The sequence below is a fragment of the Oncorhynchus gorbuscha genome, linkage group LG12 (assembly GCF_021184085.1).
Source record: "Oncorhynchus gorbuscha isolate QuinsamMale2020 ecotype Even-year linkage group LG12, OgorEven_v1.0, whole genome shotgun sequence".
Lineage (NCBI taxonomy): Eukaryota > Metazoa > Chordata > Actinopteri > Salmoniformes > Salmonidae > Oncorhynchus > Oncorhynchus gorbuscha.
The window spans coordinates 50,276,061-50,299,487 of NC_060184.1; the positions used below are offsets into that span (position 1 = coordinate 50,276,061).

The 23,427-nt window shown below is 41.2% G+C and overlaps 1 protein-coding gene across 1 annotated transcript; it reads left to right on the top strand.

Annotated features, from left to right (window-relative positions):
* Nucleotides 1-987: 987 nt before the first annotated feature.
* LOC123990389 (coagulation factor XIII A chain-like) lies at nt 988-23,389 on the top strand. The gene is made up of 9 exons (XM_046290948.1): nt 988-1,141; nt 4,481-4,663; nt 6,754-7,002; nt 9,675-9,787; nt 9,935-10,042; nt 10,826-10,997; nt 18,952-19,099; nt 19,848-19,957; nt 23,265-23,389. Exons 1-9 carry the CDS (start codon nt 988-990, stop codon nt 23,387-23,389), a joined length of 1,362 nt encoding a protein of 453 aa, XP_046146904.1.
* The last annotated feature ends 38 nt before the right edge of the window (nt 23,390-23,427 follow it).

The window sequence follows — 23,427 nt, forward strand, 5'->3', positions numbered from 1 at the left end:
CAACCAGGCGGGTTGGCTGTCTAATAAAGACAAACGAATTAACATGAACAGGTGCTACCACTAAACATACAAGGAAGGGGGGGGGGAAACAATCAGTGACAGCTAATAGGCCGGTGACGACGACCGCCGAGCTCCACCCGCCCGGGAAGGGGAAACACCCTCGGTCGGACTCGTGACAATGCTAAGTCTTTTATCTGTAACAAGTCAATTTGATGGAAATACATAATGTGGGGAATTGCGCATATGGTTTTGAATGCGGATTTTAGAATATCCTATGAAAATCTGTCACCAATTGGATGGAAACCTAGCTGTTGATAACAATCAAATCAGTGATGTATCATGTTAGTTCATGAATATTGACGTGCCTGTACCAGTGGTTCCAGATGATTGTCCATCCTGAAATATTTCAATGCATTTTGACGAATTCTTGTGTATATATATATTGTTTTATCCATGACTTATGCCATGTTAATATGATATCTAAATATGAGAGTGACGAACAAAATCAATGGGGGCCCCCTAAAGGTCAGGTACTCCGGGCACAGTCAAATTGGTAATTTGGCCAGGATTACTACAACTATACCTAGCAGTAGATTAATATACCAATCTAAAACATTTTAACTGACATGGGTTAACTGATGCACTACCAAGTTTTGAAATTGCACCTTGTGAATTCTGATATCCTAACTCTCAACAGTAAAGTTCCTTTGAGTAAGCACTTCACTGTTAGTCTACACCTGTTGTTTACGAAGCATGGGATGAATAAAATTTGATTTGATTTGTAGTTGAGAACCCCACTAAGTTTCGATTTGTTAATTTTGAAAAAAATTCCGAGGTCCTGGGTGCGGCCCTGGTTGCAATATGTTATGCAATTATCATAGATACAAGCATTTTCTGCTTGTAAATACAATACATATCTCCTTGACCACAAAAACATTTTTTTTTTGATCTACAGAACAGCGAAAACTGTTGATCCCTGCTTTCAACATGTCTTCCTCTGCACACTGTACCGGGTCCAACTTCCCCGGGCGCCTGGAAAGCCCCATCTGTAGCTCCAATGCTGAGCAAGATGACCACCTTCTTCCCAAGTTTGAGGACTTTGGAGAGGCTGTGGCAATTCCCCATGGCCCCTCCAGTGATGGTACAAGATAAATAGAATTGAAGTGTTGAGAGTATGTGTTTGTGTGTGCGTGCGTGCGAATGTGCGAGAGAGAGAAAAAAGAGAGAGAACTAGTCAATTCTCTGTCATCAGTAAGTAATTCATCATACACAAAAAAAATGTGCATTACCATTTCTTACCCCAGTCCTTGGCCGATTATGATAAATGAGATCAACACACATTACAGAGCAAATTCTTCAGTGTTAAAAAAAAGGATAAATTAACACTAAGAGTGTTAAAACAACACTGATACCAGAGTCTGTGGACCCATATAGACACCGAAAAGTGTTAAATGAAGAAACTGCTTATTGTAAAGTCTTATTCAAATATTTTCCAGAGTGCCTTCCAAGTAAACTGTAGAGTTACCACCCATGACTGCATTTTTTATTTTTTATTGAACCTTTTTTTAACTAGGCAAGTCAGTTAAGAACACATTTTTATTCACAATGACAGCCTACCCCACCCAACCCTAACCTGGACGACGCTGGGCCAATTGTGCGCCGCCCTATGGGACTCCCAATCATGGCCAGTTGTGATACAGCCTGGAATCAAACCAGGGTCTGTAGTGATGCCTCTAGCACTGAGATGCAGCACCAATTGCGAGGCAGATAAATGGTTAGTGACAGATAGATGGCTGTTGCATTCATCCACCAAGTGAGATCCTAAGCAAATATTTTATGATTAATGTATATATATGTATATATATATATATAGAGAGAGAGAGATATATAAAGCAATACAATACAATTATGTATTTCAAAAGGCTTTATTTTGAGGGCCTAGTTTTATCCTAACACAGGTGCCTGAAGCTCATAACCATGCACATCATTATCATATTTCCCAGCATGCTCTATTGCAGGTAGACTTTTTTAATTGTTTGTTTCAGTATCATTAATCTTATGCTACTGAAATATAAATGACAAACATTTTCTAAAGTAATCCAATATGTTACTCGGATTTATTGCACCCATTACTGATGGTTTGGGTAGTTTTATAAATGTGTTTTGTCAATTCTTCAAGTCATTCTGAATACTGGTTGCAGATGAAACACATTTGAAGAGTTGGATATATCCACACACTGTCTGAATTCTAATAGGAATTACACATAGCCTTATAAATTAGCATAATGTGACTTGCATGTCTGATATGGCCTGTAACTAGTGATGTTACACTACTCTGGACGGCTCTGACTTAGAATACGTGGACAACTACAAATACCTGGGTGTCTGGTTAGACTGTTAACTCTCCTTCCAGACTCACATTAAGCATCTCCAATCCAAAATTAAATCTAGAATAGTCTTCTTATATTGCAACAAAGCGCTTCATTCATGCTGCCAAACATACCCTCGTAAAACTGGCCATCCTACCGACCCTCGACTTCGGTGATGTCATCTATAAAATAGCCTCCAACACTCTACTCAACAAACTGGATGCAGTCTATCACAGTGCCATCCGTTTTGTCACCAAAGCCCCATACACTACCCACCATTGCGACCTGTACGCTCTCGTTGGTTGGCCCTCGCTTCATACTCGTCGCCAAACCCACTGGCTACAGGTTATCTACAAGTCTCTGCTAGGTAAAGCCCCACCTTATCTCAGCTCACTGGTCACCATAGCAGTACCCACTCGTAGCACGCGCTTCAGCAGGTATATCTCACTGGTCACCCCCAAAGCCAATTCCTCTTTTGGTTGTCTTTCCTTCCAGTTCTCTGCTGCCCATGACTGGAACGAATTGCAAAAATCTCTGAAGCTGGAGAGTGAGCACAGTGAGCACGTGCTACGGCGCCACAAGCCTACACTGTGTTGATGAAACTTCCCAAACTCAGTCTTAGGGAGCCCAAGGGCTGCCCATTTTGTTATTTGCCTTAGCACTACCCAGCTGATTCAACCAATGAATTCATCATCATCATCATCATCATGCTTTGATCATTTGAATTTATGTGTGGTGCTGAGGCAAAAACCAAAACGTGCACCCCTTGGGGTCCCGAGGACCGAGTTTGGGAAACGCTGCCATAGCGTTTGCGCAGGGTAGTCTTTTTCTCTTCTACCGAAACTAATACCAAACCAATCAGGTGGTTGGTTGACAAAACAAAGTTTTGGACATTGTTAATCAAATGCTTCTGATAAAGTGTCAGAGGCACTGGCACACTGCTTCGAAGTAAACTGCTTAGCGATTTTGACACATGCCTCTTAGCTTCGGTATCAAACGTAACATCAATAGCTGTATTAGGGTAAAACTAAGCCTTCAAAATAAAGCCTTAGGAAGAACATATGGTATTGTGTTATATAATATATAAAATAAATACATAATCACTTAGGATCTCACTTTTAGAAAAAGGTGCTAAGTAGAACCATACAGAGTTCTTCGGTTTGTCCCCATAGGGTGACCCTTTTTGGTGCTGGACTGAATATGTTGTAGAGGGTTCTATCTAGAACCCTCTATGTAGGGTTCTTCAAAGAAACCTACGTAGATGGTTCTACCTTGAACCCCGTATGAAGGGTTCTACCAATAACCATTTTATCATATAAAGGTTCTTCCTAAAAACCGTCTTCCTCAATCACCTAAACTGGAACAACCATCTCAGTAACTGGTCAAATACATCCAATTCCTAACAGATTGGATTAGGTTAGAAAACTGTATGCAATTTAGTTTTGTGTAGCATAAAATGTACCAACCAATCAAAGTGTACACATTATAGTCAAACAAACCATTTTGAAAATATTCCTGCAAATGAGCCTGTTGTTTAATATCATATATGGTTCAATGTAGAATCCTTCTGGCCTTCCAAAGAACAATCAAAGAACCCTTCCTTCCAAAAACTGTTCTTAGGATGTTAAAGAGTCTTGGTAGAACCCTATCCCTCCGCAAAAAAAACCTTTTGGTACCCTTTCCTCTACGTATAGGACATAAATTGGATGAATGCAACAATCATGTCTCTGTCACTAACAAATACAGTCATGGGTGTTAAATCGACAATTTACTTGAAAAGCAAGGCACTCCGGGAAATGTTTGACTAAGGCTTTACACTAAGCAGTGTGTTAATTTACCACTGTTCTGGTGTCTACATGAGTCCACAGACTCAACTGTTTCCGTTTTGATTGATTTCTTGTTTTATCAATGGAGAATTTGCTGTATATGTGTGCCAACTCTGCACGGTCGAAGTGGTCAGCAGAAATCATTGTTCCCATTTTGACTGCACACTCAGGCCTGACATCCTGAAAAGTACCCTTTTTGCCCAAAAAGTTTAATCTAAAAGATTTTACGTTTGTTACCTGGTTATCTAAACATCATTATTTTGCTTGTGATCTCCTTATTTGCAGCCACCCTGGAATGTGTGAGAGTGGACATGATGCAAAATGAGAACAAGAGCGACCACCACTGTCACTTATACGAAGGCAAAAACAACATTCTCATCGTCCGCAGAGCCCAAGAGTTTCAGATGACCCTCCAGTTCAACCAGCCCGTAAATCCCAGTGACAATTTCCAGATTGAGTTTTACATTGGTAAGAAGATTTGACATATTTTCACCAATGCCCTGTAAATTCCTTTTAGCTGGATAAAAATGAAATGACATGCATTGCTTGACTTCACTGACGGTGATGTATGAATTATAGTGTTCACCATTTGATAATAGTTTTAATGGGAGTGGTCGGTGTGTTAGAGCTGAAGTTGCATCTCAATACTAAAATTGTTCCTCTCCTAGTCTTCTCTCTGTCATCTGTGTTTTGCCTCTGTAGCCAATCAGAAACACTAATATATAAAAGTGCCAAGTTGAAAGAAAAACAGATTATTGACATATTCCCATCTAAACATCTGTAACGTCTGTTGATAGTAACCTTGGGGTGCCTCCCGATTCTCCAAACTTCTCCCCAAGTGTGCTCTTGCACACTTCCCATCATGGATTTAGGGAGTTTCCACTATTGTTGAATCCATGAAAGAGAGTGTGCAAGTGTACACTTCGGAAGAAGGGTGTAGAATAGGGATGTGTCCAGGTGTTACGTCCATTGTTGGAATGAGACCAAGGCGCAGCGTGGTAAGCGTACATCTTTCTTTATTTTAGATGAACACCAAACAAAGAAAAACACGAAACGAACGTACCGCTCTGTAGCGCTAAACAGCAACTATACAAAGAAAAGATCCTACAAACTCAGGTGGAACACAGGCTGCCTAAGTATGATCCCCAATCAGAGACAACGAACATTGCCTTTAAATTTAAATCGTATTATACCACGGAAATTCCGCGACACGGATTGTATCGAGCTCTTTAGTGTCAGCTACAAAACTGCAATATGTCAACTAAGTACAAACAAAATAGGAACGACAGCAAAACGGCTGCTTAAGAAGTATGACACCATTTTTTTTTAACCTTCAAGCGACTTACCTTTCACTTATGCCTTGAAAAGGCTTTCATGCTCAATATATTTTTTTTATCTCCCTGAATGTGATGTTGTCTCTTACATCTGCGGTGAAATTCGTAGTTTACTGTGTTCAAAAGGTTTTGAGAATAGGACATAAAAAAACTAAGCAGAGTGGTTGCGTGGTAATTGTGAGGCACTTCTAAAATAATGGTGCAAATGGACATGCATCATCCTTGTTGAAATTATGAGAGTGTTATGAATGAAGATAGAGTATGTGAATTTAAATATGTGCAGCTAGAGCAGCATACCCTAGCAATCCATCTGCAGTTAATGGTTTGCAGTCGTGTAAAGTAACTATGTAAAAAATACTTTGAAGTACTACTTAAGTTACTTTTTTTTGAGTAGCTGTTCATTGCTATTTATACTTTTGACAACTTTTTACTTTTACTCCACTACATTCCTAAAGAAAATAAGTACTTTTTAATCCATATATTTTCCCTGACAGTCAAAATTACTCATTACATTTCGAATGCTCAGGCGGGACAGAAATATGGTCAATTTCACACACCTATCAATGTAACTTGTTGTCATCCCTACTGCCTCTGATCTGATGGACTCGCTAAAAACAAATACTGCATTTGTAAATGATGTGTGAGAGCTGGAGGTGTGTCCCTGGTTGTCCATAAATAAATAAAAAAACAAGAAAATCCTGCCGTCTGGTTTGTTTAATGTAAGGAATTTGATGTAAAGATTGTACTTTTACCCAAGTATGACAATTGAGTACTTTTTCCACTACTGATGGTTTGTTGCATTCCAGGTCACCTTTATTGCAGTCGCGCTGCACAGACTACCGACAACAGTATCTTTTGTAATGTTGTTGTGATATTGAGCAGACCTTGACTTGTGTTGATTGATGTGTTGTTAACTATTTTTTGGGTGCCACTTTATTTTACAGTACAGAAAATGATCAGGTATTTATAAAATAAATGTCATGGTAACACAATCAAGTACACAGTAATAACTTATGATTTACTTGCTTTGTTTCTTCAATACTCATTAAAAAAGTAGCTACTTGGTACCATTTGTTACCAACTGAGGTTAATTATTTGAAGAATGTACCAGAAAGTATTGATTGTTACCACATAACATCATATTAAATACTAAGATAGTTCCTGTGGAAACATGAGTGTCTACATGTGTTGACGTTTCCCCTGTCATGTCACCTTCTCCCTCAGGTATCAATACCTACATGTTGAATGGCACAAAGATCATCATCTCCTTTGACGGCTCACAATCTGGGAATTGGACCGGCCGCATGATACAGCAACAAGGGGATGAGTGCGTGGTGGGCATCACCCCTTCTGCGGACGCCATCATCGGGAAGTACTACACGAGTGTGGCGGTCATCGGGTCCAATGGAGTCTCAAGGACACAAAAGGACTCTGGAACAGACTTCTACCTCCTGTTCAACGCCTGGGCGTCCAGTGAGTGGAATCTTTGTGGATTTTTGTTTGTCCTCTTCGGACCGCTTAAGATAAGATAAAACATATGCATTATACACCCCTTACGGGAAAAAACAAATGATTTCACACATGGAAAATCACATGAATTCACATGTGACATTCAATGTTAAATCATGTGAAATGTTTTTTTTTTAACTTAAAGTGATGATATCTCACATAACCTTTCACACGTGGATTCAAATTTTCACGTTAATATTTTTCACAGGATTTCACAGGTGATGCCTTGGCAAACAAAAAATGTGACGTTAGGATGAATACACAAACAGTGCTTTTAACATACTATGTAAATAGTTGACACTTTCACATGATTACATTGTGTATGTTTACATGGTAATTATTATTCAACATGTCCTCACCTGGGATATGAAGTCGCAACCTCTTAGTTGAAGGTATTCCAATATTCCTGCTACTCCACCACGTCTTATTCAATGACTGATTTAACCAATGAGTATACCAAAAATTGGGATTTAAGTCAATTTAATCCTAGTTTTGTTTAAAATACACTCAAGAAAAAACATATTTACAATAATAATATGCCCCACAAACATATGACAACTATACAGAAAACCACATCATCAATGATCAGAGAATATTCAGATGGAACTCATGTGCAGAGATGTATTATAGGTAATGAAAGTGTAGAGGAACGTTACAGTACAGACTTTGCAGCGCCACAGATTGATCAGCGTACCTCAAATCCATTGGTTGTGAGTTGAAATCCCAGGTGGGGTCATATTGAAAAGTCAGTTTTAAGTGATCATGTCAAATGGAATCTCATTATCCTTGATTAGTGTAAAAAGTATTTATTTTATCTGAACATCGTACCACTTACATTGAAACCCCCCTATAATTTCATTCCCCTTTATGTTTTTTTACGTGTGAAATCACATTATATATATAGATTATCACATTAAATTAAAAAATGTCACATGTTGAGCAGAAATTATCACATGTAAATAAAAAAGAGACACTATATGTGAAACTGAAAATGAAAACGCTTAAAATGTGATTTCTTACGTTTAAAAAAAAGAAAGAACATTTCACATCACCTGAATTGAATATTCTAACTCTCACATGTGGAGTTGCATTTTTCACATGTAAACAACTTTCACTTGAAAATACAAAGTTGCATTTTTCGCATGTTGAAATTTGCATCACCATGTTGTCACATTTATTTCACATGGTATCATGTTTTCACATGTGTAGTTCAATGTTATCACATGTTGCTTTTATATGTGAACAAAAGTTATCACATTAGCTTGTGATCACATGCAATCACATGAGAAACACATGTTATCAAGTGTAATTCATGGTGGCAGGTGTCATTTTTAACACGCCGGTTGGAGGATTCGGAGAGTGGAACATCAGCTATATGAAAGCTAAGACTTGGACATGAGTATTAAATGATGAAAATCAATTCTCATCCTAACATTCATCCCCCTCCCACTAAGAAATGTTGTTGTTTCGTAAATTGAAAAAATACACTATACTTGTTTAGGAACAGAACATTTGGGAAATATTTAAATGTTTAATTTGTTGATTCATGACACCAAAAAAATCTGACAGTGATGAGATACTGTAGCCTGCATGAAAAGTATATTTTGATTCACAAAAGAAAAACATGGAGTCACTTTTTTAATTTTCTTTTTGTTAAAGCTCCAAGGTTAAATGCAAAATTCTACTGACAAAATATGAAATGTCAAAAGCCGATACAACAACAGTGTAAATAACATTCAGTCCATATTTTCTCTTTTAAACAAACTTTTTCACCAAACCATCAAAGAGGATCAGGCGCGGTCCACATGCAGGTAGCAGGACCACAGTCATATGGGAAACGCATCACCAAGGCCTCCTTCGGTTTCACATTCATACAAAAGTCCCTCACACAAACAGTAGCCGGTAACATAGTTCTCCCACACAGCTCCATCCATCCCATATGGGTAACCAGCCGGTCGGAGAGCAGAGTTCTTCCACTCGAGGGTGCCTCCATGCAGAATTGTTGTCGCATCCAAGTTGTATAATCCACGGCTCAAACCCGTCCAGAATGGCGGGAGAAGCTCCATTCCCATCACATCCACAAAGCAAAAGGAAGGTCCAGTATGTGTCAAAGTCTGGGTAAAATGTACTTAGTTGGTAATGACATTTCAGACATGTGGGCAGTCTAGTACTCACTGTTCACCCATCCAATAAGCTAGCAGTGAGGGAGATGATAGTGCAGAGAAAGCTGCCCATGCTTCTCGTCGTATGCTTACTCCATAGGGCTAGAGTAGGCCTGGCTAGCATGCATGCAGCCTTGCGAGGTCATGTCACTTTAGTCCAGCGATAACTTCAGAAGACACAGCTGCCACCAATGTAATGCACTGTTAGAAGGGTTCAGATAGTGGAACATCAGCTGTGTGCACGCAAAGTCTTGGACACCAGACAGAGCACGGAGCTCAACAGGATGTGGCTTCCTTCCAGGACATGTGACCACGGTCTCAATTAGTTCACGTGACACAAATTAATTTATAGACACAGGTCAGGCATTAGAAATCAATGATGAACATCCAATTCTCATCCTTACAAGTCACATCTAAAGTAACAGATGACCATATTCTGGTAATGAGGCTGCAATTTATTTCTGATTTCTTTAGATGATGAGGTGTACATGCCCAATGAGGAAGAAAGGCAGGAGTATGTGATGAATGAAAATGGCTACATATACCAGGAGGAATCAGGTGATGGAAGACAATGGTATTATGGTCAGGTACATCAAAAGACTACACACACATGCCCCACGCACACACACACACAGATCAAATACCTTAATGTCCTGTATACTTTACACACACATTTACATTTGTGTCATTATTGTTCCTTTTTTGAGGCTGTGGGCTATATTTCTCTCTTGTAGTTTGTGGAAGGGATTCTTGATGCCTGTATCAAAATCTTGGATGACTCACACATGCCTCTAGTAAACAGAGGCGATGCTGTCAAAGTCTGCAGGATAGGCTCTGCAATGGTGAGTGATATTTGCAGATAACATAAGCACACTACACAAATTCCAAAATGAGCCCTAGTTTAAGCACTAACAGCCAAGTGCTTTTCACAACCACAAGACGTACCAAGCATTTAACCTGAACTTCAGTCTACATCCACAGAATGTGATTCGCAGTAGATACTATACATATAATAACGCCTGCTCCAACTCCCCCTCCCTGGCGCTCAAAGGCGTCAGGCTCCCCAGCATTACACACTCCTGCAACCATCATTACGCACACCTGCCCCCCCCTGTCACGCGCATCAGTGATTATTGGACTCACCTAGACTCAACACCTGTGTCATTATCTCCCCTATATCTGTCTGTTCCCCGCTTCAGGATTAATGTTCGTTTGACGTTGCATACCCGGTTCTGACGGGGTATGCCTGTTTGTTGTCTGTTCCATATTAAATGTTCAACTCCCCGTACCTGCTTCTAATCTCCAGGGTCGGTCCTTACACATATACAGTGCATATTGAATGAGATATTGCCTCACTAGATTATTTTGATATAATATTTCAGGAAAAAGTGTTTTAAAAAAAAGTGTATATTTGTGTTTACATTTAACTGGTAAAAGTTGATTGTGATATGAATAAAGGAAACAATTACCCCGGTACCTGGCCTTAATTAAACACTCAATTTCCTTTTGCATGCTTTTACCAACTTACTCTGAACATTTCATTTCAAACTAACCTATCCTTATACCTGGTGCATTAATCTCTTTGGGGGGTTTTCTATATATATTTCCATTCCTTGTGGAACCAGATGAACTCCCAGGATGACCGCGGGGTCTTGGTGGGCAACTGGAGCGATGACTACTCCCTCGGCACTGCACCAACCTTCTGGATTGGCAGTGACCAGATCCTGCTCCAGTACGTCAACAAAGGGCCCGTCAGCTTCGCCCAGTGCTGGGTCTACGCCGGGACGTTCAACACCTGTGAGTGCCTGATTAAATTCCCTTTTCATTTTCAATGTCCACCCCACAACATAGGTCATGTGTCTTCCAAATGACCTGTGATTTGCACTGAGGGATTGATGGTCAATAGAAAACAGGCCCATCCAGTTATAAACTGCAGTTTTCAACTGAGAAAAGGTTGCCTTCTTTTAGTGGGTAGATCAGCTTTAATATTGCAGATGGATTGTGGCTTCCATCAATAATAATTGTCTGTCATTTTTAATCTCCCATATATATCTTTTAAATTATATTTTCCTTTATTATTTTGCCTTAACCCTACCACCCTCCCCTAATTGGAGTAAACTAATGGACAACAACACTTAGGCTTCTACTTCCAGCTTATACATACTATATACATTTTACAGACACAGTATATTTTAAAATTGTTCTCTTTTGTTGGTTTTGAATCCCATCCTTCAGAAAACCTCAAACCCTCCCATCTATTTCTGAAGACCGTCCAGTTTTAATTTCTATTTGCCAAATATTTTTCAACTGTAATGTGATGTTTCACAAAAGTTCTGAACCTTTCTATTCTCATAGTTTCTACAGATTGTAAATTAAAGAGAAACATTTTGAGTATTATTATATTATTGATGGATTGACTATGTGTAACGACGTTCGTCTGTTGAAGGAAGAGAGTCGGACCGAAATGCAGCGTGTTGGTTACTCATGACTTTAATAAATGAAGAGCGTAACATGAAATAACTCATAAATACAAAACAACAAACAGAACGTGAAACTATTTACAGCCTATCTGGTGAACACTACACAAAGACAGGAACAATCACCCACGAAATACAAAGCGAAACTAAGGCTGCCTAAATACGGTTCCCAATCCGAGACAACGAGAAACACCTGACTCTGATTTAGAACCGCCTCAGGCAGCCAAGCCTAACTAGACAAACCCCTAATCATTCACAATCCCAATGCCAATAAACCCCAATACGAACACAACACAAAAACCCATGTCACACCCTGGCCTGACCAAAATATATAACGAAAACACAAAACATATTGACCAAGGCGTGACAGAAACCCCCCTAAGGTGCGGACTCCCGGACGCACCTCAAAACCATAAGGAGGGTCCGGGTGGGCATCTGTCCATGGTGGCTGCTCCGGCTCGGGACGTGGACCCCACTCCATTAATGTCCTTGTTCCTCCCCTTCGCGTCCTGGGATAATCCACCCTCGCCGCCGACCATGGCCTAATAGTCCTCACCCAGAACCCCACTGGACAGAGGGGCAGCTCGGGACAGAGGGGCAGCTCGGGACAGAGGGGCAGCTCGGGACAGAGGGGCAGTTCGGGACAGAAGCAGCCCGGGACAGAGGGGAAGCCCAGTACTGAGAGGAAGCCCAGTACTGAGAGGAAGCCCAGTACTGAGAGGAAGCCCAGTACTGAGAGGAAGCCCAGTACTGAGATGAAGCTCAGGCAGGTAGTAGGCTCCGGTAAATCCTGTCTGGCTGGCGGAACTGGAAGATTCAGGTTGACTAGCAGATCTGGAAGATTCTGGTTGACTGGCAGATCTGGAAGAGACTGGTTCTCTGGCAGATCTGGAAGAGACTGGTTCTCTGGCAGATCTGGAAGAGACTGGTTGTCTGGCAGATCTGGAAGAGACTGGTTGTCTGGCAGATCTGGAAGAGACTGGTTGTCTGGCAGATCTAGAATATTATGGCTGACTGGCGGATCTAGCTGCTCTATGCAGACTGACAGCTCTGGCTGCTTCTTACAGACTGATAGCTGTGGCTGCTTCATGCAGACTGACAGCTCTGGCTGCTTCATGCAGACTGACAGCTCTGACTGCTCCATGCAGGCTGACAGCTCTCTGCAGACTGGAAGATCCTGGCTGACTGGCACTTCTGGCGGATCCTGGCAGACTGGTGGATCCTGGCTGACTGGTGGATCTAACTGATCCTGACAGACTGGCGGCGCTGGGCAGACTGGCGGCGCTGGGCAGACTGGCGGCGCTGGGCAGACTGGCGGCACTGGCGGCGCTGGGCAGACTGGGAGCACTGGCGGCGCTGGGCAGACTGGCGGCGCTGGGCAGACTGGGAGCACTGGCGGCGCTGGGCAGACTGGGAGCACTGGCGGCGCTGGGCAGACTGGGAGCACTGGCGGCGCTGGGCAGACTGGCGGCACTGGCGGCGCTGGGCAGACGGGAGACTCCGGCAGCGCAGGAGAGGAGAAAGGCTCTGGCTGCGCTAAACAGGCGGGAGACTCCGGCAGCGCAGGAGAGGAGAAAAGCGCTGGCTGCGCTGAACAGGCGAGGTGCACTGGAGACCTGGTGCGTGGTGCTGGAACTGGTGCTACAGGATCGAGGACACGCACAGGAAGCCTGGTGCGGGGAGCTGCCACCGGAGGACTGGAGTGTGGAGGTGGCACAGGATGAGCTAGACCGTGAAAGCGTACAGGAGATCTTGAGAGCAGTGTAGGCACAGGATGTGCAAGGCTAGGGATGTGCACAGGAGGCCTGGTGCGTGAGGCTGGCAACAACTTCACCAGCCGACTAACACGCACCTCAGGTTGAGTATAGAGCGCTAACTCAGGTGCTATCAAATCCCCGACACGATCCGTCGGACGAATATTGTATCTATAGCACCAAGCTAGCAACTCCCTCATTACTCTCCACTCCACTTTCCCCATTAACTCCTTCACAGTCTCTGCTTCGCTCACCTCTAACACTTGCTCTGGTTCTGGTCTCCTCCTTGGCTCCTCACGATAAACAAGGAGAGTTGGCTCAGGTCTATCTCCTGACTCAGCCATACTCTCCCTGAGCCCTCCCCCAATACATTTTTTGGGGTGACTTTCGGTTTTCGCTCTGCGCCGCCTTCTCTTTTTTATTGACTCCATTCGCCTATAGCCCTCTTCGCATTGCTGCAGCGAATCCCAGGCGGGCGCCTGCACTCTCTCTGGGTCGGCCGCCCACCTGTCGATTTCTTCCCACGTCGTATACTCCATGCCTCTACCGTCCATAACGTCCTCCTTTCGCTGCTGAAGCTGTCGATGTCGCTGCCAGTTTACACACTGCTCGGTCCGTGAGTGGTGGGTGATTCTGTAACAACGTTCTTCTGTTGAAGGAAGAGTGTCGGACCGAAATGCAGCGTGTTGGTTACTCATGACTTTAATAAATGAAGTGCGTAACATGAAATAACTCATAAATACAAAACAACAAACAGAACGTGAAACTATTTACAGCCTATCTGGTGAACACTACACAAAGACAGGAACAATCACCCACGAAATACAAAGCGAAACTAAGGCTGCCTAAATACGGTTCCCAATCCGAGACAACGAGAAACACCTGACTCTGATTTAGAACCGCCTCAGGCAGCCAAGCCTAACTAGACACAACCCTAATCATTCACAATCCCAATGCTAATAAACCCCAATACGAACACAACACAAAAACCCATGTCACACCCTGGCCTGACCAAAATATATAACGAAAACGCAAAACATATTGACCAAGGTGTGACACTATGGCTTTTTAAATCACCCAGCAGTTATATTTACAGAGTTAGCAATAATTCTTCAGCCATTCCTGAACTTGCGACCACAAACAAGGTAAACATGAACAGTACCAAAACAAATGACCTAAATATTCTGTCTCTTTGCAGCAAAATCTGCAGATCTGGGATGGTTGTATCCCTCATTTATACAGTATAACATTCTATTCATTGCAATAATTTTGTATAGTAATTTAAATTGAAAAACAATAAGTTTAGAATCCAGCATCGTTTTGTGTATCCGTTCATAAACCATGTGCCATGGAATCTGTACATCAAAAATCTATTTTCAAGTATTTTGCGATCTATATGGAATAATATCCAACAATTAAAAAAAATATTCTGTGCGCTACGCATTTGTGTTAGTATATTTCATTAGTTGTAAGGGGCCTCCAATTTTTTTAATGGATGTAACAGCTTTCTTGTGGAGAAGGAGAGTCGGACCAAAATGTAGTGTGGTGATGATTCATGATATTTTAATGAAGGAAAAAAACTATACATGAAGAAACTACAAAATAATGAAATGTGAAAACCGAAACAGCCCTATCTGGTGCAAACACAAAGACAGGAACAATCACCCACGAAACACTCAAAGAATATGGCTGCCTAAATATGGTTCCCAATCAGAGACAACGATAATCACCTGCCTCTGATTAAGAACCACCTCAAGGCAACCATAGACTTTCCTAGACAACCCTACTCAGCCACAATCCCAATACCTACTAAAACCCCAATACAAAAACACACCACAAAATAAACCCATGTCACACCCTGGCCTGACCAAATAAATGAAGACAAACATACATACTTCGACAAGGGCGTGACAATGGACTGGATCTTTATATATTTACCACTTGGTTTATGCCTCAGTAATAATGAAATCAGACCTGGTTGAGTATCTGATAATCTACCAGTTTTATAGGAGTGATTAAAACATCCTAATAAACGGTCCGCTGAGTACAGTACATAAAAAAAGGTTTGGTATGCCATCCAGGCATAGGGTTTTCCTGGACTTGCACCAAGATGTTCCTCCTCTGTAATTTGGCCTTCACATGAGTCTTTCTGTACAGCTGTTCATTTTACATTATTAATAGAAAAAAATGTTGGATATTGGAGATGGAGGAGACTGAAACCAAAACTTATGCTTAAAAGTACTTTCCCTCTTTCAAAATATTATTTGGTAAATCATGGGTGACTGTTAGTTGTAACAAGTTTCAGTAAATTATTTTTGGTAGCATTTCTATGTTGAAGATAAGAAATGATTTGGTGCATTTGTCCCTCACATTCCAACTAGTTTGATATTTTTTAAATAATATATTACTTCTTGAATAAGCTCCTTAATGTATTTTTGTTTATCCTCAAACATATTCTGTGCCTCTACGGGAAAGTTTTTATTGCTATTAATCTGTCCCTCTATTTCATAATTTTTACCTAAATTGCTTTTATTTTAAAGATAAGTATTGAATTGCATGGCCTCTAAAGGCACATAGATGAATAAAACAGAAAGGGTATTTTCTCCATGATTTGAGGGAGTGCGCACATGCTGCTGTTCTTTGCTGAGCGCTTAACAAAGAAACAGACACTTCCAGTTGCTTCATTTAGTTATTCATGCAACGTTAGTTGTGATACAAATGTTCGGGAATATGTTTTGATTTTTAATGCATTGTAAGTCTGCATGATGCGCCTCTAATGATGATTTGAAAAAAGTTGCACCAAAGGCATGAGCTCTGCTTAGTTTTTTGAGAGGGTTGTACACACTTCATCAAACACTTCAACTCCATCATTAATTTATTGCCATCGGGGTCCGCTGGTGTAACTGCTAAACTGCTTTCTGACTGTACACTGTACAGCATGATTGTAGCAGCAAGGAATGTGTTAGTTCAATTTTTTTCTAGTTGACAATGATATGACAACTACAGTATGCAGGCTGTCTATAGAGGTTAGCGGTCGTGATATGGTTTGGCTTGGAAAGGTTTTTTCACCTGGTCACCCACAGCTGTTGTGTTGTGCACTGGAGTCCACAAGGGAAGGGGAAAAGTGAGAGGAGGAGAGCTTGTAGATAGTTACGAGAATAAATTATATACAGTTGAAGTCGGAAGTTTACATACACCTTAGCCAAATACATTTAAACTCAGTTTTTCACAAATCCTGATATTTAATCCTAGTAAAGATTCCTTGTTTTAGGTCAGTTAGGATCACCACTTGATTTTAAGAATGTGAAATGTCAGAATAATAGTAGAGAGAAGGATTTAATTTCAGCTTTTATGTCTTTCCATCACATTTCAGGTCGGTCAGAAATGTACATACACTTGATTAGTATTTGGTAGCATTGCCTTTAAATTGTTTAACTTGGGTCAAACATTTTGGGTAGCCGTCCACAAGCTTCCCACATTAAGTTGGGTGAATTTTGTCCCATTCCTCTTGACAGATCTGGTGTTAACTGCGTCAGGTTTGAAGGCCTCCTTGCTCGCACACGCTTTTTCAGTTCTGCCCACAAATTTTCTACAATAGAGGTCAGGGCTTTGTGATGGCCACTCAAATACCTTGACTTTGTTGTCCTTAAGCCATTTTGCCAAAACTTTGGAAGTATGCTTGGGGTCATTGTCCATTTGTAAGACCCATTTGTGACCAAGCTTTAACTTCCTGTCTTGATATGTTGCTTCAATATATCCACATCACTTTCCTTCCTCATGATGCCATCTATTTTGTGAAGTGCACCAGTCCCTTCTGCAGCAAAGCACTCCACAACATGATGCTGCCACCCCTGTGCTTCAAGGTTGGGATGGTGTTCTTTGGCTTGCAAGCCTCCTCCTTTTTCCTCCAAACATAATAATGGTCATTATGGCCAAACAGTTGTATTTTTGTTTCATCAGACCAGAGGACATTTCTCCAAAAAGTATGATCTTTTTCCCCATGTGCAGTTGCAAACCGTAGTCTGGCTTTTATGGTGGTTTTGGAGCAGTGGCTTCTTCCTTGCTGAGCGGCCTTTCAGGTTATGTCGATATAGGACTCGTTTTACTGAGGATATAGATACGTTTGGACCTGTTTCCTCCAGCATCTTCACAAGGTCCGTCTTCACTGTTGTTCTGGGATTGATTTGCACTTTTCGCCCCGAAGTACGTTCATCTCTAGGAGACAGAACACGTCTCTTTCCTGAGCGGTATGATGGCTGCGCCATCCCATGGTGTTTATACCTGCGTACTACTGTTTGTACAGATGAACGTGGTACCTTCAGGCGTTTGGAAATTGCTCCCAAAGATAAACCAGACTTGTTGACGGTCTACAATTTCTTTTTCTGAGGTCTTGGCTGATTTCTTCTGATTTCCCCATGAGGTCAAACAAAGAGGCACTGAATTTGAAGGTAGGCCTTGAAATACATCCCCAGGTACACCTCCAATTTACTCAAATTATGTCAATTAGCCTATCAGAAGTTTCTAAAGCCATGACATAATTTTCTGGAATTTTCCAAGCTGTTTAAAGGCACAGTCAACTTAAGTGTATGTACACTTCTGACCCACTGGAATTTTGATACAGTGAATTATAAGTGAAATAATATGTCTGTAAACAATTGTTGGAAAAATGACTTGTGTCGTGCACAAAGTAGATGTCCTAAACGACTTGCCAAAACTATAGTTCCTTAACAGGAAATTTGTGGAGTGGTTGAAGACGAGTTTTAATGACTCCAACCTAAGTGTGTGTAAACTTTGAACTTCAACTGTAAACAACAAGTAAAGTGATCGTGCTGTTTTTATGTGGCTATGTGATAAAAGGTGTTTTAATTCCGGCGATTCTGTTGAAATACATTTCTTAAACTGAAGGAAACGGAACAAAACAGGGCTAAACATATTACACCCTAGATCAGCTAGATGCTGAGTGTGCAAGGCGGTATTGAATGTGTCACTGTCTGTCACCTTGATTACTCAAAATTCTCCCGACCTGCGCACCTACGTTGCAAACTTTCATTCATAGACTAGGTTGTAGGAACCTCATGATGGGTACAGGGAACATTTTTGTATCGTGTAGTAGCCTAAACCTACCGCTGTTACATTGAATGACAGTCATCCAGTATGCTGTAATAGAAATAAGGCCATGCTCATTATGCTAAGCCATAGCTCAATACACAAATCCCGGTTTTCTGACTAGTCTGGAGCATAGGCCACTTTCTAGGTATGCAGGAGATGTAGAAAATGTGTAATTAAATCCTATTAGCAGATAAAAATAGGTAGCAGTTTCCTCAGACAAGGCCCGCTGCTGTGCAAGTAAAACACACTTCTGAAAGTTATATCGGTAAATCTACTCATAATCAATTGATTGAATACATTTAATGTATTAGTTAAACATTTATTAATGTTAACGATTGCATGTTAATTAATATATGCTTATTTTTGAAGTATTGCCTAGTCTCTTTAACAGTGTCCCCTCCCCTGCCCCAGTTCTGCGGTGTCTGGGCATCCCTGCCAGGGTGATCACCAACTTCAACTCCGCCCACGACAACACAGGGAACATAATCACAGATCTCGTCTTCAACTCAGTGGGAAATGTACTTGAACTGAACGAGCGCCTTACCAGAGACTCAATCTGGTAGTTATATTTCTGCTTATACATTTGTATTGAATGAAAATGAAATCCCAGAACGTAGGTTTCTATAATCCTATCTTTCACTGTATGTACTGTAAAAACAGTTTAGTCATAGCATGATGGGGGGTGAAATGGACTAGATGTCCCTGTTATCTTTAAATCAATGTGCCCCAAGAAGAAAATGATTGTGCAAAATCCCAGATAGTGTATCTCAGTGGTGAAGGATGACAGATTGTGTACCTGAGTGGTGCAGGATGCTAGATAGCGTACCTGAGTGGTGCAGGATGCCAGATAGTGTTCCTGGTGGGTGCAGGATGCCAGATAGTGCTCCTGATGGGTGACGGATTCCAGATTGTGTTCATGATGAGTGCAGGATGCCAGATAGTGTTCCTGATGGGTGCAGGATGCCAGATAGTGTTCATGGTGGGTGCATGATGCCAGATAGTGTTCCTGATGGGTGCAGGATGCCAGATAGTGTTCCTGATGGGTGCAGGATGCCAGATAGTGTTCCTGATGGGTGCAGGATGCCAGATAGTGTTCCTGATGGGTGCAGGATGCCAGATAGTGTTCCTGGTGGGTGCAGGATGCCAGATAGTGTTCCTGATGGGTGCAGGATGCCAGATAGTGTTCATGGTGGGTGCAGGATGCCAGATAGTGTTCCTGATGGGTGCAGGATGCCAGATAGTGTTCCTGATGGGTGCACGATGCCAGATTTTATTGTGTTATTGAGAGGTGTGCATTGTCTCCACAGGAACTACCACTGCTGGAATGAGGCTTACTTGTCCAGATTTGACCTCCCTGCATACCAGAACTTAGGTGGCTGGCAGGTGGTGGATTCCACCCCCCAGGAAACCAGTGATGGTAAGAGAGAAATTAGGATAATGGGAGAGAGAGACCTAATTTTCACTTCTGTATACACATTTTGTATGCTTAGAATGGGATTCAAAATTGCATAATGAAATTCATGAAAACGCAGCCATTTAAGATAGTGTGTTCCATGATAATTTGAAGGCTAAATAAATGCAAATACTGAGCTACATTGTATGGAAAAACATTACATTATTTTATACTAATACAATTGCTCAGCAAAATATATTTTGTTTATTTAACAAGCAATACACAACCATCTAAAAAAGAGGGTCAAAATGATTGGCATCCCTGTTTTCAATAGTCCAGCACCCTCCCATTGCGAGGATAACGACACTGAGCGGTCCTTCTGTAGCTCAGTTGGTAGAGCATGGCGCTTGTAACGCCAGGGTAGTGGGTTCGATCCCCGGGACCACCCATACGTAGAATGTATGCACACATGACTGTAAGTCGCTTTGGATAAAAGCGTCTGCTAAATGGCATATATTATTATTATTATTATATTATATATTATATATTATTATTATTATATTACTGAGCCTTTTTCTTCAATGTTTTATGAGATTGGAGAACAAACACATTAGGAGTGATATTAGATCACAGTTCCTCGATAAAGAATCTCTCCGGATCCTTGATATCTTTAATCTGCATTTATGGACTGCCCTCTTCAATTCAAACAACAGGTTGATTTTGTACTCAATTAACCATTTGTTTGTGGATTTTGATCAGTGCTTGGGGTTATTGTCTTGCTGGAAGATCCACTTGCAGCCAAGTGTCAGCGTCATGGCAGAAGCAACCAGGTTTTTGGATAAAATATCCTGGTACTTGGTAAAGTCCATGATGCCATTAACCTTAAAGGCCCCAGAACCAATGGAAGCAAAATAGTCCCAAAACATCAAAAATCCACCACCTTATTTTACCATAGGTATGAGGTACTTTTATGCATACACTTCTGTTTTTCAACACCAAGCCCACCACTGGTGCGAGTGGCCAAAGAGCTTCATTTTCATGTCATCTGACCATAGCGCTGTTTCCAATCCATGTGCCAATGCCATTTATTAAACTCTAGGTGATGCTACTGTATGGTCAGATAACATGAAAATAGAGCTAGTTTTTTCTCTTTCTCTAAGCAATTGTATTAGTATAATAGAACATATATATTTTTATACAATATACAGTAGCTCAGTATTTGTATTAGAATCATTTATTCTATACAGTCTTTTTTGCTCATCTTTATCAAGGGTGGCAATAATTATTGACCTCGCTGTATATTTTTCCACATTTGCATTTTTTCATCTGAAATGAATGTTCTTGGGCCCTTTCTATGTTTATGGCTGTTCTCGTACGTAAAACATTTACTTTAGAATGTGTTGTGTTGCAAAACAAGATACCCAACACACTTGTTTCACATATCCAGAGCCATGTGTTTAGAGAGTTGGGACATTGAGGTTTCTGCATTGTGATGACTTCACATAACACTACAATAGTCTATGGCAGCCATGTTAGCTCCCGAATGAGCATTATGTAATTGTCCCAGTTCCTGTTGTTTGTCTCTAATGATTTTTAAACTTAAAAGATTAAACACATTTTGTACGTCTTCACCACATCTGTGATTATTTCAGCAGATGTTATTATTCCCTAAAGTTATGAAGTATAAGGCTTTAGATTTTGAAAGATTTGCACAAAAACAGTGGGTAACAGTTTTATCCCCCTGAATCCAACAATATAGTTGAAATGATAGTGACGTCAAATGTTTTGGGGAAACGTGTCGCTTTGTTATTGAGAACACTGGACAAAATAGTAGAGCGCAGGCCTACATAATGGCATTTATATTCAAGAAAGTGTCTGAATGTAGCTGTTAACACAGGCTGTAGACTTGGAGAAAAACTGCAGCAGAAACAAAAAACCGGGAAATCAGTTACCAGTCTAATAGTATTGAAATTGACAGCATCGCTAGTCCATGCTTTGACCAGGGGCCCATTCTGGTAGTTGACGACGAGGCAGGCAAAGGTGTAGAGCTGGTTGATGCTTCTCTCTTGCAAGTCAGCTGCTACACAGGGACCATCAGCCGAGATGTATTGCGTCTCCCTGAATTCTGCTGCTGGCGTCTGTGCTCTCTTTCAGAGGAACAATGGTCTGTAGACCTTACAGGGCACACAGTCATCCACAAGGAAACCTTTTTCCACCATTATGGCCATCGCTGGTTTCAGCAGAGAAATGATGTCGGACTGCTTCAGGATCTCCTCACTGACAGAGCCTCCGTATGGGGCTGAAACAAAGAAATGTGTTAAGAAAGTTGCCCCATGTTGTCAAGATGCAGCTCACAGTCCGCTGGTGGATGTTGAATCTGTGGGCCAGATCCCTCGGCTTCAGATTCAGTGAAAGATGAGTCATGAAAAGGACAAACTTGTCTGTGGGCTGCAGGGATTGTGACTGATGGAGAAAAAAAGGATTAAGATGCATTACTATGCAAAATTACAACTAACCTGATCAGCCCTACAGATTGCAGGTAAATATGATAATATGGAATTACAGCATCGCCTCTGCTAGAAAGGAGTCTCTGTCAAAGGTTTTGGGTCAATCAGCAGGACAATGACCCAAAACACACACCAGAAAGCACCCAGGAATGGTTCAAGAAGAAAAGCTGGACTATTTTGGAGTGGCCAGTGTTGAGTCCAGATCTGAATCCCATCAAAAATCTATGGCAAGAACTGAAAACAGCAGTTGGTGGAAGGCATCCCTAAAATATTGCAGAATTGGAGCAGTTTTCAGCAGTTTTAGGGATCCAATAAAAGATGCAGCAAGCTCATTGATGTCCACAGGAAGCTTTTGTTGGCAGTTATCTGGCCAAAACCTCTGCATCCAGGTATTAGCTCTTGGGTGATAATAATTTTGTCCATGTCATTTCACCAAATAGTTTTTTAAATCTAAACTCATTTTAGAATAAATTGGGAATTATTGATAAAAAGTGCAAGGGTGCCAATATATTAGGCTGCAATTGTACAGGCAATAATTTAAATGTATTAAATGGCTCTGAAAAGCATTGACTGCATCTTGAAAATGTACCAATACCCTGATAATGAATTCAATCCGTTTCCAATTGCGTTGCTGTATTCTCCAAAAATGCAAGCCAATATATTCTAGAAGATGCTAAATAACCAGCTAACAAAATATCAAAACCGTTTGGATGAAATAACAGCACCCTAGGGATGTCGTAAACAAGAAAACATTTAGAAACGTGAACTGTCCCTTGTAAAGTCAAATAGACAGGGTCATGGGTTGTTGATATTTGTTTTTGCAGGATATTTCCGCTGTGGACCTTGCTCTGTCAAAGCCATCAAGGAAGGAATGCTTGGCTATCAATTTGATGCCCCGTTTGTGTTTGCTGAGGTAAAACAATACGTCTTCTTTATGCTTGACCAGTAACACTCTGTTGAATGTTCAGCCATAATGACTTCATCATC